Source organism: Moschus berezovskii, chromosome 19 (assembly GCF_049115385.1).
Source record: "Moschus berezovskii isolate FMDL1 chromosome 19, NW_MosBer_1.0, whole genome shotgun sequence".
Classification (NCBI taxonomy): Eukaryota; Metazoa; Chordata; class Mammalia; order Artiodactyla; family Moschidae; genus Moschus; species Moschus berezovskii.
In genome coordinates this window covers 71,414,212-71,434,866 of record NC_142478.1, presented here as the reverse complement: position 1 = coordinate 71,434,866, position 20,655 = coordinate 71,414,212, and the positions used below count along the sequence as shown (strand labels likewise).

General features: G+C 50.9%; 1 protein-coding gene across 5 annotated transcripts in view; it reads right to left on the bottom strand.

Moving 5' to 3' along the window:
• ZNRF3 (zinc and ring finger 3) overlaps window positions 1-20,280 on the bottom strand; it is a 160,819-nt gene extending 140,539 nt beyond the window's left edge. For all 5 annotated transcript variants that reach the window (XM_055405043.2, XM_055405045.2, XM_088828303.1 and 2 more), the window contains exon 1: window positions 19,746-20,280. In XM_055405043.2, the coding sequence (XP_055261018.2) occupies window positions 19,746-20,045 (300 nt within the window). In that variant the 5' untranslated portion in view covers window positions 20,046-20,280. The remainder of the gene's footprint in view (window positions 1-19,745) is intronic.
• Window positions 20,281-20,655: the final 375 nt, after the last annotated feature.

The window sequence follows — 20,655 nt, the reverse complement described above, 5'->3', positions numbered from 1 at the left end:
ACCCGATTTCTGTTTTAGGAAAGAGGCTTAATCTGGGTTCTTAAAGTATACAGCAGACAATAGCAACCTCCTTTCAGCTGTATCATTTGTTTGATTATGCTTTTTTTTGTTAAAAATATGTAACGTATCTTATTAAACACGTTATCAATCAACTCAACAAATGAAAGCTATGAACCACCAACTCTGGACCACGCCAAAGTTCTCCTGCGCCACCATCCTTGCTGCTGGCAGAAGGGCGGGGAGGTGAAGAATGAGACTTGTGTTTACAGAGACAATGAAATGGAGCAGAGAAAAGAATTACAGAGTGCTGGTAATCAAATCTGAATATGGCGCTGGGTTGGAAAACCAAATCAAAGCGAACCCTTATCAACAAATCCCCATGGAACCAGACCATGAGAAGGCACAGACACCATCTGGGCACCGTGAGGAACAAAAGGATCACCACCTGCTCCCTCGGCGAGTTGCCGGTACATTCTCAAGGACAGTGCCCTTCTCGTGTGTGATAGACCAGGAAAATTAGGGGGGAAATTAGATGAGGTTAAAATAACAGTTGACGGATAACACAGAGCCACACAGATAAACTGTCAAATGCCCCCGATTGGCACCTTGGGGTTTCAAGTGAAAATGACTTCAGGAAACCTTTCTCCAGGTGGCAATTAACATTTTAACTCAAGCTCCCCCAAGGGAAAGGGAAATTTCAGGAGGGGGAGGGGAGGCTTCCTTAGCACAGGGCACTCGATCCGCAGGTGCTGAGTGAGGGAAGGCAGAAACCCACACCCGTGACTCCATCCTGGGTGCCTCCTGAGCACTAGGACATCTCTGCTGCGCCTACCACAGTCACCTGCTTGGCCTGACTGTCTTTCTGGCAGGACTGTGGACTCCTTGAGGGCGAAGGCTCTACAGCAGCAAAGCCAGGGTGCTAACATATATTAAACACTTTCTGCATGCTTTCCATGAATTAGCTCATGATCCTCTGGAGGGACGAGCTATCCTGTCCCGGGTGAGGGATAGGGAGGCAGAAGTTCAGGGAGGCTGATGACCTGGCCAAGGTCACAGCCTGGCAGTGGCAGAACTGGGATGCACACGCTGGCCCAACTCCCAGGCCATGCTTGGCACCACGGCACCCTTTCTGTGGCAAGAGCCTGGTCAGCTCCAAACCCCGGCATGCAGCTGGTGGCCATAGTTACCTGTAAGAGGCGAGCAGACCACCATAGGGTTTACCGGCCTCAAACCACCTTACAGCAAGGCTGGAAACACAGTCCTGTGTTCTGGGCCAGCTTCTCCAGTCACTAGTTGCGTTAAACCTCCCTGCACCTTGGTGTCACCCAGGGACACAGGGATGGAACCTCTCACCGCGTGGAAGCATCCTGAGGGTCCAGTAGGACCAACAGTGTAAAGCCCCAAGGGCAGTCTCTAACATGGTATTCTTTCATTCATTCAAATATTTCACCAACCACCCATGTGACCTTCAGCCCCCAAAGCCTCCCCTGCAGGAGCAGGCAGAGCCAGGGATAGTGGAGCCAGCCACGCAAGGTTCCAGGCCAGGTTAAGTGACAGCGGCCGAGAGGTAATCACTTGAGTAGTTTCACAAGCAGAATGTTTACCCAGAGTCCAGCCTGGGAGAAACCACTGTCCTCTGTCTTGTCATTGGATTTGATTGGTACAAAGTTTCCTTTCCCTTTTCCTTAATAGTTTAACAAATCTACCTCGTAGCTCTGTTTTTCCCATTCCCGAGCCTGAGGTCTAAAGGTTCTCTACTACTTTTGGCCAGAAGTCCAGCAAAACCAAATGGAGCAGGCCTGCAGAGATCAGGACAGGGTTCTGTCTCTCTGTGTTTCCTGCCCCAGCTACGACGGTCCTTGCCAGAGTTACATCATAAATCAGAACGTGCTGGGGCCCAGTCAAGACGCACAGGAGGAGCCTGGTCATCCATAAAGAGACACCTCCACACACATTGCCCAGGTCTCCGCGCGGATCTGAAAGCCCTCAGGTCAGCCAGAGAGCAGATTCCTGAGCCAAATCAGGAAAAAAAAAAAAAATCTCAGCTTCTAGAAAGTCAAGGGACAGCAGAAAAGTGCCCTAAGCAATGTCAAGCCGGCAGGATGATATAGAGAGGTGGTCTTTACCAAAGAAGCAAAAGGAAGGGTCAAGCCTGTGTGCGTGTGTGAATGCACCCAGAGAGCCTTCGCTAAAGCTGCAAAGGAAACAAAAATAAACCAACAGGATAAAAGGAAGGCTGTTGCATGAGGGAGAACTTTTGCTCCAGTTTTTTTTTAAAAAAGAGAGAGAGAGAAGAAAAGAAAAAGAAAGCACACACTGAAATGATCTAAAGCTGCCTATAAATATTTGGAAACATCAAAGGCGGTCCTGTTAAATTAAAAATGCTGTCACACAGATAGGAACTAGCCTCCAGCGCTCTGCCAGCTTCAACATGTGAGCCTGTGATCTGAGGAGCGAGGGCTCAGCTCCTCGAGAAATCTGATTCACTAAAGAAAAAAGTGAACGAGCAGTTGAGTTTTAATAAGGGCATTAAATACCTTAGGAATGAGCTAATTAGAGTTTAACTCTTTCAAGATTGTCAGAGCTCTTAAGAATGCTGTAAAGTGAGCTCCCTCCAGAATCTAGTTAAATCGGTCTCCAAACCTGCAGTGTAAAAGAAAAGTATTAAAATAGCACCTTAGGACTTCAAAGCTGGTAAATCCCACCAGGTCCCCGGCAGAGGCTGAGGGAAAGGAAGGGAGGAGGCCGGCCCAGAATCGTTTTCAAGGTGAGGTTAGGTTGCTTGCTTATTTAGAGCCTGCTTTCCCCCACCCTACCCCCCCACCCCCGACCAGGTAAGGACGAACTCACCTCCTAATACCAAATGTGTTCTTCCTGCCCTGTGAGGGGGCCCTTCACCTAAGCCCTTCTTCACATCCTGACCCCGCTCACATGCCTTGCGAGAAATGACGGCCGAGCCCCCCAGTCACCCAGCAGTTTCCCAACACACATTCAGAGTCGGGATTCTAAAGAGCTCCCCCATTAGTGAAGTCTGCATCAGGACGGCAGGTCCTTCCAGGAGCAAGATTCTCTGGACTTGAATTAGAAAGAAGCAGCACCTCTTGGAGAATGCAGAGAGAAAACACACCTGCACGGAAGAGAAAGGGGCATCTTTCCATCGCCCTGTCTCAGGAATGTGGGAGAAGGGGGCAGGCCAAGGTGGAAACTACCGCCTCCATTCAAGGAGAGGAATGCACTGCCCAGTCCTGGCAAAGGGGATGGGGGCAGTTATTTTAAAAAAAAAAAAAAACCCACAATGCACTCTGGTCATTCCTATTTTTAGAAAAAAGTCCACGTGCCTAACTTGGGGGCTTAAGATTAATAAAGTATGTGCTTTGGCATAATCGCACTGGACCGAACCAAGCGTGGAAGTCACTTGTGCCCGCCTCAGGTCCCAGGTAATAGGCCCCGAGAGCACGGCCTGGGCGCATCACAACATCCCCCGGGCCCTGGCCGGATCCAGAGCAGCCAGCCACCACCCCGCTTCCCCTGGGAGCAGCCATGCCCGCAGGCAGGCCAAGTGGCCTCAGGGACAAGGAGCAGGCTGGTCTAGAAGCCTTGCTTCCTATGCACTGGACTGGAAGTTCACACGTTCACATGCCTGTGGATGTGTGGGTGTGAACACAGGTCCAAGTGACCGAGCTCGGAACCTGGACGGTGACCGGGCTACAGGGCCCAGCCTTGAGCAGATGGAGCTGCAGCAGGGCTTCCCCCCACCCACCAGGACACAGTGCTGAAAGAGGGCCCCCGGGATCCACGAGGCACTGAACACCCCGGCCCCTCACAGACACTCCCAGGAGAGAAGAGCCACGGGTGCAAGCGGTCAGGCACTGAGCGTGTTGGGAAATGATTCCTACGGTATGGTCACTTCTCCTGCCGATGACTAGCATCTTTGGATTCTTTAACCTTGATCAGATGACTTCAGAATAAAAAGTTTCAGCCGCTTGGGAACAACACGGTGAGTGTTCGTATACAGGAGGAACATTATGCAAGTATGCACATTACTGTCTTCATCATCATCCTTTCATCACTTGAGCAAAGTGCATGTTGTAACTCAATTCCATTTTACAGGTGAGGAAACTGAGACCCAGGGAGGCATGGTCACCTTTCTACAGCAGGTAACTGGCAGGGTCGGGTCCAAGCCTAGGCAGTTTGCCCTGCTGCCTCTCACGTCAGCAAAGGAAATCCAGAACCACCAACATTTACACACAGTTTAAGGAAGCCAATGAGTCCTGGGTGTCTGCATAGCAAAGGTGCAGACTAAGGCTAACAGTCACACCAATGCCCCAAGACTCAGAGGAGCCATCCCAGCTCCTGAAATACGGCTGGCTCAAGGTTATAACACAGAACCAAAGAGAACTCATACCCAAATTAGGTGATAGGCCAAAAGGTAATTTTTAAGTTGGTTCCTAGGAAAGCATGTGTATCTTCTCCCATAAAATGGGGTGCCATTTCCGCTCCACAGAAGGCCTGTTTACCTGGAAGGCCTCTCTGTTTAACATCCAAGGCCTGAGGACCCCACTCCAGGCAGTCCAAAGCAAAACAGCAGACAAAGCAGATGTTAAAAATCCCTGTACTAAACTCCTGACTCACCTTGGAATCTTGTTTCCTAACTTTACTCTCAATTCTGACAAACTGGCTCCCTGGTTTTCTAGGAATGGACTACAGAAGGCAGGGGGGCGCAAATCGCATTTGCTGAGAGAGAAGACTTGTGGGGGAGGAGAGAGCGAATGTACAGGCGGGTACCTCATGACTGCACAACTCCAGGGGGCGCTGTCCACTCCTGCAGTCATCCTGCATCCACGTTAGGGCAAAGAGATGCCAGGTATCTTGAGGAAGGGGCAGCTTTCCCTCATTCATACAAAGGGACACTGTGAGTCAGAATGGGTAAATGTCAAAAGGCCGAGCCCCAAGCCCTGCCCTGAAGACAAGAGCAGTCTACTGGAGAGTCATACAGGTGACCCTGAGTCACTGAGCAACGATGACACGTGTGGTCACATCCCCTTCTGCAGCAGTAAGCCTCCATTCAGAGGGGTGGGGGCGGGCCCTCTAACCATGGGACCACCTGAGCTGTTGACACTGCCCCAGCCCGGCCTCGAGGGACTCGGGTCTCCTTCTGCAGAGGGGCGCTGGTTCCCAGGACAGTGCCCTGGCGTCCCATCCCACCCCACCATCAGGGCCTCCCATCGAGCTTACTGGGCCTGATCAATCCCCTTCCGGATGTTTCACTGCACAACACCAAGCACCACAGAATTAATTCTGTGGGACATCATTTGCAAAGGGGCAGGCAGCATCCCAGGGCTGGGTGGCAGAGACCACTCCTATCCTTGTCCCAGCTCTGAATGCCCAACCTTGAGAGCTGTACATCCTGAAATCCCACTTATGGGCAGGGGGGTAGCACCTGCCATCATGGTCTCTGCTGAATATACAGGATCAGGGAGGGGAGAGGATAAGCCTTCCTGAAATGGGAAGCAGGGAGGAATGAGGATGAGGAGCTCCGGGAGGGAGAGTCCCTTATCCATCCCGCCTCATGTTCTTTCCCTTTCACTCCCCCCATCACCCCCGTTGGATCAGAGATATCAGAGGGCAAGGGATGTTGGCAGAAGGTGGAGGGAGGGATTTGTAACTTTTAAGAGACTGAAGAGTCCCTATTTACCCTGCAGTAAGTAGGGTAGACGGGCTTCCCAGGTGGCTCAGATGGTAAAGAATCTGCTTGCCATGGCAGGAGAAACGGGTTTGATCCCTGGGTGGGGAAGATCCCCTGGATGGAGAAGGAAATGGCAATCTACTCCAGTATTCTTGCCTGGAGAATCCCATGGGCAGAGGAGCCTGGTGGGCTACAGTCCATGGAGTTGCAAAGAGTTGGACACAACTGAGCATACAAATACACGTGTGCACGCAGACACACATACAAGTAGGGAAGACACTCACGCCTGAACTTTGACAAGTTTGCAAGGGGGCAATGCAAACAGCCTTGCATAACTAAGAAAGTTAACTCCTGTTCCCTGAGCATGCAGTAAGAACTCGAGGGTTTTCTACATCTTCTCCTAGGAGCACATAACAGGGAATCATTCCACTTGGAATATTCGAAACTATTCTTACCCCCAACCCCATTGCTGTTTCAGAGCCTCCCCCTTCCAAAAACAAGGTTGGCATGGCAACCAGAGCACCAGTCACTGTGGTCCCTAACCACATCCGCCAGGGCCTGGCGTGCTGAGGCGTGTGCCAGCTCTGTTGTCTGTAGGGCACTCCTGGCCACAGCACGCAGCGAGCTATAATCAAGTCAGAAACCGCCACATTCGTATAGAACTCGGCTCCACATAAATATTCATTAAATGTGAAAACTTATGGTGATGCAATGTTGAGACTGCAAATTTAAACACAAGAGTCAGGAAATGCAAAAATTACCACTGCCACTGGAACCTGAATCACCCAGACGGCACATTTAGTGCCAAGCAAGTTTGTGTGTGTCCTAGAGATTTAAACCCAGTAACACCAAAGCTTCAGAACTACACGTTGGCTGCTCACTAAACTCCCTGGGTGAGGCTGACGCTTACCTGAGGGGCCTCAGAACATTTCTGGAGTGGTCATGCTGTGAAAAGGCGCGACTAGCCTCCAGTACAAGTGAAATATAACACGTCACAGATAGACTCTGAACTATTTCTGAAGGTCCCAGCACCCATATAATAGCCACTGTTCCACAAAAAAAACAATAAATAACCGAAAAACCTCAACATGCCAACATGTACACAACAAAGCAATAACTTAATAATTCCCAAATGTGTACGGTGGGCTGCTTAAAGACTAGAAAATCATGTTCTTTAAACTGGAACTCTAATGCCTTCCACTCGTAGTCTGCCAGCCTCTTTAACATTTATTTTTGTGTGTTTATTATTTGGCTGTGCTGGGTCTCGGTTGCGGCACTCAGGATCTTTGATCTTCATTGTGGCCTGTGAACGCTTAATCGCAGCATGTGGGATCTAGCTCCCTGACCAAGGATTGAACCCGGGCCCCCTGCATTGGGAGCATGGAGTCTTAGCCAGTGGACCACCAGGGAAATAGTCCCTGCTGGTCTCTTTAGAGTACTACCGGTCGTCCTTTAAAACTGCTTCCCGACTTCCCTGCTAGGACAGTGGATAGGAGTCCACCTGCCAATGCAGGGGCCATGGGTTCGATCCCTGGTCTGGGAAGATTCCACATGCCACGGAGCAACTAAGCCTGTGGGCCACCACTACTGAGCCTGCATTCTAGAGCCCAGGCTCCAAAACGAAAGAAGCCAGAGCAGGGGCTGCCCTGGTGGCTCAGTGGTAAAGAGTCCGCCTGCCAGTGCAAGAGACACAGGTTGGAGCCCTGGTCTGTAAAGATCCCACATGCCTCAGAGCAGCTGAGCCCACGGACCACGGCTACTGAGTCTGTGCTCGAGAGTCCGGGAGCTGCAACTACTGCAGCCCACGCGCTCCACAGCAAGAGAGGCCACCAGGAGAAGCCCAAGCACCGAAACCAGAGAGGGGCCCCCACTCCCCGCAACTAGAGAAAAGCCCGCGCAGCAATGAGACCCAGCACAGCCACAGTGAATCAAATAAAGGAGATATTTTTTAAGAAAAGAAGCCACAGCGATGAGAAGTGTGCACACCGCAGCTAGAGAGGAGCCCCGCTCGCCCCAACTAGAGAAAGCCCGGGTGCAGCCACAAAGACACGGTGCAACGAAAAATCAACAAGTGAATTTCGAAAAGAGAGAGAAAGCGGCTTTCCACCCAGCACCCAAACACAGCCTCAGCCGGAACTCCCAAGGCCAGAGGTGGGGCAGTGTGCGGGGAGAGGGGAGTTGAGAAAACATCATGATGCAAACGTGAGTGAAGAATGGGCCCTTCTGGGAGTGCTGCTGCTAAGTCGCTTCAGTAGTGTCCGACTCTATGCTGCATGTAACTTTTACTATTTCCCAAAACACCAGCTTTCTAAGTGACACAAAAATATTGCTCATTAAAAAAAAAAAAAATACTCCCTAAAAGTCTAAGCTGAGATGTCTCTTGTCCAGCATGCTCCGAACATTGCACCCAGGCAGACTCGCCAGCCGGGAAGGAGTTAGATGGTGCTACAGCCTCATCCCATGTCCTTTTTCCAGACCCAGAGAACAGAAGCAAGGGGAAATTATTTTGAGAGTCTGGTCCACCCCAACTATTTGGAATAGCCCTAGGACACACCCACGTCTTGTGAACGGTTTCTCCAATCACAGAAAGCTCTCCCTCAAAAAGCCAAGTCTTTTTTTTTTTGGCTCCACTAACATCTCCACCTCTACCGTATCCCTAAGTATCATGATCTAGGAGAATTTCAGTTGAGTAAATATTTAAGAGCTTTACTGCAGGGCAACAGCGGGGATGAGGAAGTCACAAGCCCTCTCTGCTGGGAGCCGTGACTTTGTGGGGAAAAAGAAATAGTAAGGTATGGAAGATCAGCTGAGAAAAATGGAGGGCTTGGGTAGAAGGAGCCCACCAGCAGAATTTGGGAACGCCTGACAGGAATGGCTGGAAGTTTGACCACAGGTGAAAGCACTGGGGAGAAGGGAAAGTGGAGTAGGGGGCAAAGGTGGGGGTCGGGAAAGTGCGATCAGCAGAAATGTATCCCTGTGGAAGGTCACAGAGGGAGGGAAGCCCAGGACCCATTCGGGAAATAAAAGCCGGAACACCCAGAACACAGGCCCGCGTCCCAGGCCAGCTCTGTGCTCAGCAAACAAGGGGACAGCACTGAAAGATTCTGATGGAGGGAATGACAAGATCAGCGGTTACTTGGGAAAGATGAAGCCCGTGTGGAGGGGAAGAGCTGCTCAGGGGAGACAGACCGAGGAGGCAGGGAGATGCTGAGGCGGCATCGGATGACGTGAAGGGGCAAGGTCAGCAGGAGGGAGCAAGGGCACCAATTCCTCTGACTTGGCCACAAGCTACCTCGATTTACATTTTGCAAATGGCTTTGCAAGTCACGCTTGCAACATTCTTTACATGCCATTAGCCGCCTGCCTACCACCTACTCCAAGACTGAGGCACTTTCTGAAAATTGAAATGATGCCAAGCCTCCGGGTACCCAGTGGTGGTTCCAAAAATCGCATAAAGGTGCTGAACACACAAATGTCGAAGGCACTTAAGTAAAATTAGGTACAAAGAAACGCCTTCGACATCAAGTGTGGGACAAGCCTTGGCAGCTGGGACAACCTGAATGGCAGATGGCCCTCTGGGCAGAATCCAGGGAAGGCTCTCTGAGCTGGGAGGACGAAACCAGGAATACGGGTGAAAGTTCAAGGGGTGGAGGGGTGCCCTAAAAGTGCGTGGAAAACTTGCTGGAACCCGAGCATCAGAGAAGGATGCTGCTCCAGGGAGGCCAGCACCTGGACCAACGAGACCCGAGTTTTAACCCCAGTTCCTCCTGCCACCAAAGGCTCGAGGCCCTTGCCCACAGCACCCTCACTGTCAAAGGAGATCAGGGCATTGGCATTCCAGGGTGCCCTCTGGTTCAAACAGGAGCTCTCATAGTCAAAGAAAAACCAAGGAGCAAAAAGAGAGAAGGGACAAAGATCGAGATGAAGGTGCGAGCCAAATGGCTCCAGGGAACAGAAGCACCTTGTCAACTGAGAAGAACACTCTGGTCAGGGGGGGACATCCCTCGTGGTCCAGTGGCTAAGACCCTGTGCTCCACTGCAGGGGGCGCAGGCTCAATCCCTGGTCGGGGAACTAAGATCCCTCATGCCACGCGGGGCAGCCAAAAAACAGCAGCTACGAACAAGAGCGCTCTGGCCATGCCAGGACCGCCGGGCCCTCCCCGGAAGCAGAACCTGAGGCTCACAAGGTGCAGTGAAGTGTCATAAAGTCACTAACGGCCCAGCCGTCTGCCACACAGATGGCAGGGGAGGGACAACGGAGACTTGTCAAGCGCAACTTAAACGCTTTCGGCTCCACAACTTCCAGCGAGAGAAAGGATGGCAAACACTACTGCCCACGGGGGCCCCAGGCGCCAGCAGGCGCGGGATCATTACCCGTGAGAGTGGTGAGCCGCCGCAATGCACGAGCAGCTTGTAAACCAGGGCCTGCGCCCCATCTGAAGAGGGCAGCTGCTGTCTCACTGGAGCAGGCTGTCGCCACGTGGGAATGTGGACCCGACGCTGCCAGATCTTTTGGTTTTTTGAGAAGAGCCAAAGCTCCAGATTTTTATGTAAAACTTCTAGATTTTTAACAGGGATCAAACGAAACAGCAGGAAGCCGTTTTCCGCCCGTGGGCCTGCTGTTTAGGGGCACCCTGACAGTCTGGAGCTCGACTATAACACACCTCTGCCTACCACATGCTGACAACAGCGCCGCTCTGAATGAGGGGACAGGGAGAGAGGCAGGGCAGAGAACATCCCAGGCAGCAGCACCCTCCTGGGCCACAATCTGCTGCCACCGGGTGTGCCCACCACGAGGCGGTCCCTTCCATGAGGTCTTCTCTAGGCCTCAGAGCGTGGCCATCTGCCTGGCCAGACGCTGGTCCCTGCCCAGAGCCCTAGGGCGCCTGCTCCTGGATTGGGCTCAGACACAACCGCTGGGGACGGACCCAGATACCACGCCAGGCACCTTCCCTTTGATACTGACAATCGCATCTCAGATCCTCGTGGCAGAGGGGGAAAGCCAGTATTTTACCACTTACTAAGTGACAGAAATAACAGGGCTTCCCTGGGGCTCAGGTGGTAAAGAATCTGCCTGCAATGCAGGAGACCTGGGTTCGATTCCTGGGTGGGGAAGATCCTCTGGAGAAGGAAATGGCAACCCACTCCAGTATTCTTGCCTGGGAAACCCCATGGACAGAGGAGCCTAGTGGGCTGCACTCCATGGGGTCGCAAAGAGTTGGACACGACTGAGCGACTAACACATATACAGGAATATACAGGCTTTCACTTTTGTGAAGTTGTTTTTCAGTGGGTTCAGTTGGTCAGTCATGTCCAACTCTTTGAGACCCCATGGACTGCAACATGCCAGGCTTCCCTGTCCTTCACAATCTCCCGGAGCTTGCTCAAACTCATGTCCATCGAGTCGGTGATGCCATCCAACCATCCTATCCTCTGTAGTCCCCTTCTCCTCCTGCCTTCAATTGGTATGTTTGTTTTGTTTTTTTAAGAAACTACCCATTGTGAGCAGGGGTGCGTGGAAACATGAATGCCAACCTGGCTGGGGAATTTAAACTAGCCCCGCTCTTTTGCAGGGGGAACTGACAACACACAACAGGATCAGGGAAAGTATTTATACCTCTCCACACCGGGGTCCCAATCCTAGAACTTGAGTCTATGAAGATAATCAAGGGATAGAGAAAAAAGCTCCCCACAGCATCACTTATAATAATGGAAAACAAGACACTAAAAGTGTTTTGGAATATTAGTAAGAGAGAAATACTTAAGGTACACAAAGGGTCATTAACACTATATAGTGTTTTTTCGAAGTTTCTAAAAAATCTAAGGGCATAGGAAAAAAAAATGGAAAGGAAAGCTATCCCAAATCACAAAAGGTTAACAGAGGTTACGTGGAGGCAGTGGGACTGATTTTCTTTTTCATACTTTTATTTTCCAAGTATTCTACAATCAACATGTATGATTTTCATAGTTAAAAGAATAAACGACAGATGATCTGTTTCTTTAACGGGAAACATTGGCCCTGACGAGAGGTAATGTAAAATGAATCTATCCCAGTCTTTTTGCCCAAATCGTGTCTAAGGACACCCAGGTCCTCGAGCAAGAGGGTCTCGAGGTTTGTCTTCAAGTGACCCAAGTTCGATCCCAGCTCTGTGGCCCTGAGAAGTTTACTTACACTCTCAGCCCCAGTTTCCTCTGGGAAGTGCAGATAATTCAATGGCTCACTGTGCACAGGAGAAATCATGAAAACAGCACCTGCAAACCACAAACTGTATCGTGGGTGCACAGAGCTGCTGCTTCTCTAGGTGTATCCACAGCAGGAACTCAAGAAACGTCTTCTGACAAGTTAGCGTACTCGGTTTAAGTAAAAAAAAAAAAAATCAAGTTTAAACTCTTACTGTACCAGAGGGTTACATGCACCTGATCAAGCACCACTCTTAACTCTCTTATTTTAAAAATGCAGCAGCTTCTGCACCAGGAGACCAGAAGCTCCCATTCCAACATACATTTCCCTGTGAAACTTCTAGCATCATCAGAGTCTGTCTTCACCAAATCGACTCTACCCACTGAATTTCTAAACAACCATATCACATTGGCTGCTGGGCCGAGAAGGGGGTTAATGTCAAGCCTTACCACACATCTGAAGGGCAATAAAAATAAAACGCTCTCCCCTGAACCACAACAGCCCGGCTGACCTCATTCTCTTCACACTATCGTGAGTCAACAGAGCCGCTCAAAGTCAGAATTTCAAACATCTCATTCAAGCGGCAGATGGAACAAAGACCCTCTACTCTTTATGGCCTCCCCGTGCTGTTTGGCAGGTATAAAGGCACCTCTCTGCAGAGGGGTTATCGCTTTTAACCTCAAAGGTAGGTAAAAAACAAAACAAACCAAAAAAATGAGCAGGAAAGGGCCAAAAGGCACAAACCCAAGGACTGTGTCACTACGCAGACGTGCCTCTTCAGAATGGGCTGCCCAGGCCCATTTGTCACACCTGGGCCAGGTGCACCCCGGTTTCACACAGCTGTGTCCCCCCGGAGGGGCCCTATGGTCAGCACACCGCCCGCCCCCTCCACTTGGCCACCTGCGGGCAGGGCCCGCGCCTCCCTCATACCCACCTGCTGCCTCGCCCCGCACAGGGTCGGGGGCACAGAAGGCAGCAGTGAACACCGGCCCACTGCAGGAATGCAGACCCACGAGAAGTTTTAACCACCAGGAGGACGGGATGAGCAGAGGGAAGCCACAGCTTCAGGTTCTAACCATCTTTGAAACAAAATTTCAGATCACAGGGAACACGCAGACTGTGTAAATAAAGGAAGAAAGGCGATGAACACGGGAAGGAGCCTCTTTGGGGAAAGTCACACAGGCTGTGAAAGGGCTCTGAAAAGCCAGCTACAGGAAGGAGGTGTGTCTCACTTCAGAGATCTCTCTAAATGCCAGAGCGCCACGGCCACTCCAATTTCCCCGAAGCCAGAAAACAACGGACATGCCATCACGCCACAGCGGTGTACTTCAAGTGACTGGTCCCTCTTCCCAACCTTGGCGGATTAGCTCTTCATGGAAAAAAACAAGGTGGAATGAGACTGTGTGATTGAAAACAGAAAGAGAAAAGGGGAAGGAAGGAAGGAGAGGAATCTCCAAGGGCAGAGGGTTTTCTCACTTGAAGTTACCGACTCCTCTCTTGGTCCATCAGTCTGGGTTTATACTGACTCTAAATTCCACCATCAATTCCCATAATCTCATCCCAAGCAGAAGAAAGTGCCAAGTGAAGCAGGCTTGTGAAAACAGAAATGGCTGGGAATCACAAAGAGCTGGGTTTTAATATGAGCCCTGCAACTGACCTGCTCAGCATCTTCCACGAGTGACCTTAGCTCTCTGAGCTTAGTTTCCTCATCTGAAAACCTGGGCCATCCCATTTCCCTTGTCCACTGAGTATAAGTTCAGGTGCTGTACCCAGTACCTGGCATGCAGGAAACATGGGATCATGACCATCTATTTTTAAGAGCTCTGACAGAGGAAGACTGAGTGAAAACTCTAAACTAACAGAGAAAAGTAGCCACTTACACCCAAGGTGCAACTTTATGAGACCTGGCTTTCCCCAGTCAGACACCTGATCACTAAGCTCGCTTCTGAGTCGGCTCTCCCTGGCACACTCAGCCAAGGTACAGCTGAAGATGACCGAAAGGCCCAAACCTGGGAGACCCAAACGGTTCTCCAGGGTTATCTCAACCTCACCAAGCGGTGCTGGCCCTTCACTTCTCTGGACCTTGGCCTCCTCATCTAACATATTAAAGGGCTGAGTCTGGGTCTTCGGATTATCGAAATGGATTTAAACATCCTTTTTGTCATGAACTGCCAATCTGCATTCTCCAGACTTGTGCGATGCCATCAAAAAGCAAAGTTTTCACATGACATAATATTCAGGGTAATGATAATCCTGAATACCAAACTTTTACAGTTACGCCCAGGGACACTAGGGCCTGGCCATGAACTGTTCTTCATGTGTCTGTCCATCCCTAACAGCTGTCCACATTAGGCCGCTCTCAATAATCAGTGTCTTACCATGAAAAGAATGTCTTCAGACCTTCATAACGCCAGATACCCTACTCCTGAACACAGAGGCACACACACGTGTGTCACTGTCCCACAGCCTGGGATGACAACAGCAGTGGTTCCAACCAGAACCATTCTTTCCATCTAAGCAAGCAAGTTTCTGTAAACAACCACCAAAAAGGAAAGCTGACCCCAGAATGTATTAGCCAAAGCACATGAAGTGGTTCTCATAAAGATCCACTGCCCGCCTGGCGTCCACTCTGAATCCATCATCCATTCACTGAATACTGAGTGTCTGAGAAGCAGCAGGCACTGGGGACCAGGGATGAACAAAAAAAAACAGGCCTGTGGCCAGGTCCATGGAGAAGCAGTGAGGGGTTGCTCTCAAGGCGTTTCAACATCAATGGATGCTCCATTTCATTTCCCAGTGAATACTGAAGACACACACACCTGCAGTCCACACTCCCACACTCTGCATTCAGAGCCTCATCTTCCTGCTTTTCACCATCTAAATGCAGAAAATTCTTTAATTGACGTATAATTGACCAAAAACATTATGTTAGTTCCAGGTATACAACATAGTGATTCGATATTAAATGCAGAAAATTCTTGGAGTAACTATACCTTCTCATTTCTCTCAAGGATAATGCATTTCACTACTACAGATAGATGAAATGGAGAGAAATTAATCCATTAGAGGTAAAGGATGCCTTCAAGACTAAGGGCTCCGCTGTGTGTGGAGACCCCATCAGGAAGAATTATCATTTATCCACACAAATCTAAAGGAACAGCAGTACAGTATCTGGTACAGAACAGGGCTTGAGTAGAAATCCATCAAGTGAACACGCTCGACAGAGACACATAAACCTGTAGACTTCTCAATGATTCTTGCTAACCTGAGCCGCACATTACTGCCTTCAGATCCCCGGGGATGGATGACTTGATGACAGGACTGCTTCTCTTTTTCCTCTTGGAGAGGAGGGGCATCAGAGAACCCACCTTAGGGGAAAATTACACATCTTCTCAGGAAAATAAAAGTGCACATTTACAGGACTGTATGCATAATTTCAAGGATTCACAGGCCATCCTTGGAAGTCTGTGACACTCAGGTTAAGAACCCCTATTCTAGACTGTTAAAAATTAGACTTGAACAAACGTCAGGACCTAACCAGTCAACTCCTATTTATTTAACGGTAATAGGAACAAAGGGGCCAGACAGACCCGGGTTTCAACCCAAGTTTTATCATTTGCTAGCTATGTGAGGTTGCTGAAGTCAAATAGCCTTTCTCAGCCTCAGTTTCCTCCTCTGTCAAATGGATCAACAACAGTTGTTGATTCCATGTTAAAGACTTAGATGAGCAAACACATGACGAGCTTGGCACAGTGCCCTACAAAATAAATGCTCCTAAAGAGAAGCCAGCATCACCCTCTCTAGTCCACAGGCTGTACACTTATCCCTCACTCCCATCTTCATCTCCATTCAGAGCTGTATTAGTAAGTCCCATGGCATCTCAGGGAACGAGACAGAAAGTAAGAGCCTCTAAAGAATTCACGAGGTCACAAAACACAGCCCTGATGTCTTTCCCTAAATCAAATGCTTGGTTTTAACCTATGAAGGCCCTTCTGACAAGACAGTCAGCAATCCCTTTTTGTGTAAATCCAGGTCAGCTGTCAGCACGCAATTGTTCTATTAGGTCAAGTCAATTTTTAGAGAGGCAGGCCTGTTAACTTAACTTAAAATGGAGATGAAAAGAAAGTGTTTGATCAAATGCTAAACTGCAGAAACACACTGACAGGGAGACAAGGCAGAGGAATTAGTTTCCTAAAATTATTCTCTCTGATACCCTTAGTTAACATTGGCTATTTAAGGACCTCACTCAAGCCTTTCTGAACCACCACTCAGCTCTCCTCCCAGCCCTCGTGGCTAAAGGCACTGGCTTAGTTCTTAAATGTTCTCAGCAAGCTCTGTTTTCAAGACCATTCAACACTTAATCCAGGATCCAGAGGCCGATTTTAAAGTTACACAAAACCTACCTTTCAGATTTCTCCTACAAATGAATTTCTCAAGCGTTTCTAAATATTTGACTTCAAGGTGGGGGGGGAATACATTTCCATTTAAAACAATCTTTCACCTCTGGCTATGCAAATTTTCTTTGTTTGCTTAACCAATTCACATACCACTAGCCAGTGTTTAATTGGGTCTTTATTTAACATCACTAACCATGTGAGCTGAACAGCGAAAGTCTGAAAGTTTCAGATAATGATCTCATTAATAGCAACAAATTGGTTCAAAGATGAAATATGTATCAATACATCTAAGAACCCTTAAAAGTTCCACACTTCAGAACTAAAGCAGAAGTGTAATTACTTCCTCCAGCGTTCACACTGTATGCTTGACACTTACAAACAAACAGGCTGTAACGCTGCATGAATAAATAAGATACTAAAAGTAGTGAATAGCACTTCATAGCCACATATTGTTTCCACAACTTTCACAGACGAAGATGTCAAAAAAGAAAAAGGATCTCTCTTCTTTCAGAGCACAGTGATGACCTTGGGAAAGTTATTTAAGCCTAAAATGCACAAGGAGAGAACCAACACTCTTAATGACTAATCCCAAGGTTTGAATTTCCCTCTCTCTCTCTGTATGTCTTTCTCACTCTCTCTCTTTCACTCACACACACACCCTTCTTTACCAGGCCTCCTCCTACCCCAACCCATGCAGATGAATGAACAGGTATTCTAATTAGAGGTATCTGGGCAAACCAGACTGTGATAAGGTATCTACTCTATAAACAGACACATACTTTCATTGCATACAATACAGAGGGGAAAAAAATCAATGATACAAACCAATTTCCTATCTTAGAATTCTTAAAGGAAAGAGGCTCTCAGACAGGTTCTTTTCTCCCCTAAAGCATGAAAAACTGTGCTACAGAATCCCTCGGCAACAAAACCAGCGCTGAAAGTGCTACGATTTAGGTTTAGTTAAAGGAAAAGGAACTCTGCTCCGAAGACCATAAAAATATTAAATAGCAAATAGCAAGAGTTTTTTTTTTTTTTTAAAGATAGTAAATAGAAGGAGGCTTGAAAAGTTCAACAAGGGCACTTAGAAAATCTGATTAATCTGAAGCTGAAGAAACAACCAAGTTGTTTCTTCTACATTCTCATTTCCCACGCAAGATGTGACATTCTCTCTCTCGGCAGTCCTAAAACATCAGCTTCCCTCACAAAAACCTTCTTCGGAGCTGACGGGCCACGCTAGTTCCTTCACTCAGGAGTATTCCAAGAATAAAAGCATGCCAGCCTCTGTACACGGGAGAAGGAAATGGCAACCCACTCCAGTGTTCTTGCTTGGAGAATCCCAGGGACGGCAGAGCCTGGTGGCTGCCCTCTATGGGGTCGCACAGAGTCGAACACGACTGAAGCGACTTAGCAGCAGCAGCAGCAGCCGCCTCTGTACACACACAGCCCTGGAAGCCACGCCGAGCTCCTTCTGTGCACACAGGTTCAGCAAGTAGGCCTCACAATAAAGTTATCAAAGATGTAGAGAACACTAAGAAATGACTACTCAGACAGCTGAGATAAACTCACCAGTGTTACTGCAGTTATAAGGGAATTAGGACACTTATTAGTGATTGCTTAACAGGTAAACTTATTAAATACCATTTAAGTCATTTTTCTTTACTTAGCAGTTGTTGACTTTTTTTTTTTTTTGGTGAGGCTAATGGACTACAAAAGAGTTAGATAAGCACTTCAAAAAGTTTCAAAAGAGAACAGATTCCTTCTGCCAAATTCACACAGTATCTCCCCACTTCCAAGGATAAAATAGTTACAAATGGTGTGTTTAAACTGCTAATTTTGTATTAAATGGCGAACCCAAGATTATCTCCAAAGCACTGCACTACTCATAATGGATAGCTCGCCAGACAGCCTACCAGGGAGAAAGAGTACAAGTTAAAACACTGCAGATAAAAATCGCAAACTTCAAAAGTCTCCTTCAAAAAGTGAAGTGCCATGATTAAAACATCTTTTCTCTTAGAAAGCTGTAAATCAAACATTTTCTACAGGCATCAGGCCACAGTGAAAGCCTCAAAGAGAAACAAGAAATCACAAGGAGCAGGCATTAAGATTCAAACTGTGCTTGAAGGCTGCAACTGAAAGGCTGCAGGAATCTTCAGCAGACCATGGTCTCTAAAGCTTATAAATTAAAGACTATAATTATAACATTACCCCCCTAAAAAGTCCAAAAGCTTTTAACATATGTGTAGTCACAGAGCTCAGACAACCTGTAAGTTTTTCCCCTTCTATCTGTCCTGCAGAAGTCTGAGACAGGAACCTAAGGACACACCTCTAAGGGCCAAGCCACACTGCCCCCTGCCCTAACCCTGCAGTTTTTTCAGTCTGCACCAGGGGAGGGGAAATGAAAGGCTGCTTGCAGTTAATTCCATTCAGTCCCCCACTCTTCATTCATAACTCATCCAAGAGTAAAGCGCACAAGGCCTCAAAGCTTGGAGCCCCTGCAGCCATCCCCTCACCCGCAAAAGGTTCAAAGACAAGCCAACCATTTCAAATCACTCCCATCCCAGGCACGCATATTCACCGTGGTAAATGTGCTGGCTGTCTACTAATAAGTTGATAAAATCACAGCCAAGGAAGCAGGAAGGCATGTACCCAGCTCACCACCTGCAGAGGCTTGGGCTCAGAGTCCCTCCTCCACAGAGCGGGGGTCTGCTTAAAGCTCGCTCTGCAGCCCCCTCTCCGCCCCCCCCAGCTCCACCAGCTTCCTTTGCAATGCACACCCCTTTCATTCGGAGCAAGGTGGAGGCCCTGTCAGCGAGCGACCCTCCTCCCGAGGTGCAGGCCCTCTGCACCAGTCCTTGGCCGAGGAGCGGGCAGGCTGCCTCCCTCCCACCCTCTCTGTAATCTGAGGCACGCAGCGAGGGCTGCTGCTCCGGCCACTCCAGGGCACCCGCGATCCCCACTCCTCCGCCAGCTCCCGCTGCCTCTCCTCCTGCGGCTGCTGGTCCAGCGCCCCCGCGAGAGGGTGGGCGCCCAGGTGAGGCTGGCGGCAGGCTCCGGGGGAGACCCTCGGACAAGCCTGGCTGCTCCCTCAAAGAACCTGCACAGCCTGCGACCTGGAACGAGCCACCCCATCCTTCATCACTCGTCTCGCCGAAGTTGGCATTCAACAGGTAGTTTTGCCGGGACTTCCACCTGAGGTAAAGGCGAGCGCCCCGCCCGCCTGAGGGGGCTGCCTCAGCCTGGGCGCCGGGACCCGGGGTCTCCCCTCCCGCTCCCGGGACCCACGGGAGGCCGAGCCCCCACGTGCGCTCGCCCCCCCACGGCGGCGCCCCGGAGGCCGCGTCCCGCCCGCGAGGGATGCCGCCGGCCTCCTCGCCGCCCCTCCCGCCCGCCCGCCCGCCAGCCCGCGGCGGGGTCGGCGGGCGCAGCCCCCGGAGCCATCTTGTGGCGGCGGCGGCGCGGGGCCCGGGCGGCGGGCAGCTACCTGCACGATTTCGCCCTCCGCGCTGAGCGTGGCCCCGGCCCGCGAGAAGCGGCCCGTGAGGCCGGTGGTGTAGGTGGTGTAGTCGCCGCTCGGGCTCGACTCGAACAGCACCACCTCCACGAACGCCGTCTCCTTGGCCCGCGCCGTGCCGGGCCCCGCGGCCGCGAGCAACAGCCCGAGCAGCAGCGGCAGCGGTGGCGGCGGCGGCAGGCGGCGGCCGCGGGGGCCGCGGGGGCGGCGGCGGAGGCGGCGGCGGCGGCGGCCCGGGGCCCCTGGGCGCCCGCCCGAGCGCGGCCTCATGGTCCTGCGGCGGGAGGGCGCGGAGGGCGGGCGCGGCCGGGCATAGTCGCGGGCCGGCGGAGGACCGAGCGCGGGCGGACGCCTCACAGCCCCATCGCGGCGGCGGCGGCGGCTTTGTGGGTCGCAGGCTCGGCTGGGCTCCCACGGCCGTCGCGCCGCGGCCCTTTCATCTGCTCCACGTGAGGGGTTATCCCCGCCCCGGCAACGTCGTGACCCGCTCTCCCCTCCCTCCCCGCGCTCGACCGCCGCGGCTGCCGGGGGGCGGGGGAGCGGGTAGGCGGGGCGGGCGCGTCTGTGGCGGGGGCGGAGCCGGGCAGTGGACACGCCCCCATACTCGCCCCGCCCCCTCGCCCGCCGTCTGCGCCCCTCCCCTTACTGTCGCTCCGCCCATCGCCTACCGTCTTGCCCCTCCCCTTCGTCCTCGCTCCGCCCCCAGGCTCTAGCCACGCCCCTTCATCGCGCTCCGCCCCCGCCGCGCCCCGCCCTCGGCGGCAGACATTTCTCCTCGCGGTTGCAGAAGTTCGGCGGGAGTGGAGACCGCATCCTGCTCCAGGGCGATGCGCGTCCTCTCTGGCGGCCCCGCGCCTCCTGGTCTCATGCAGAAGTCAGG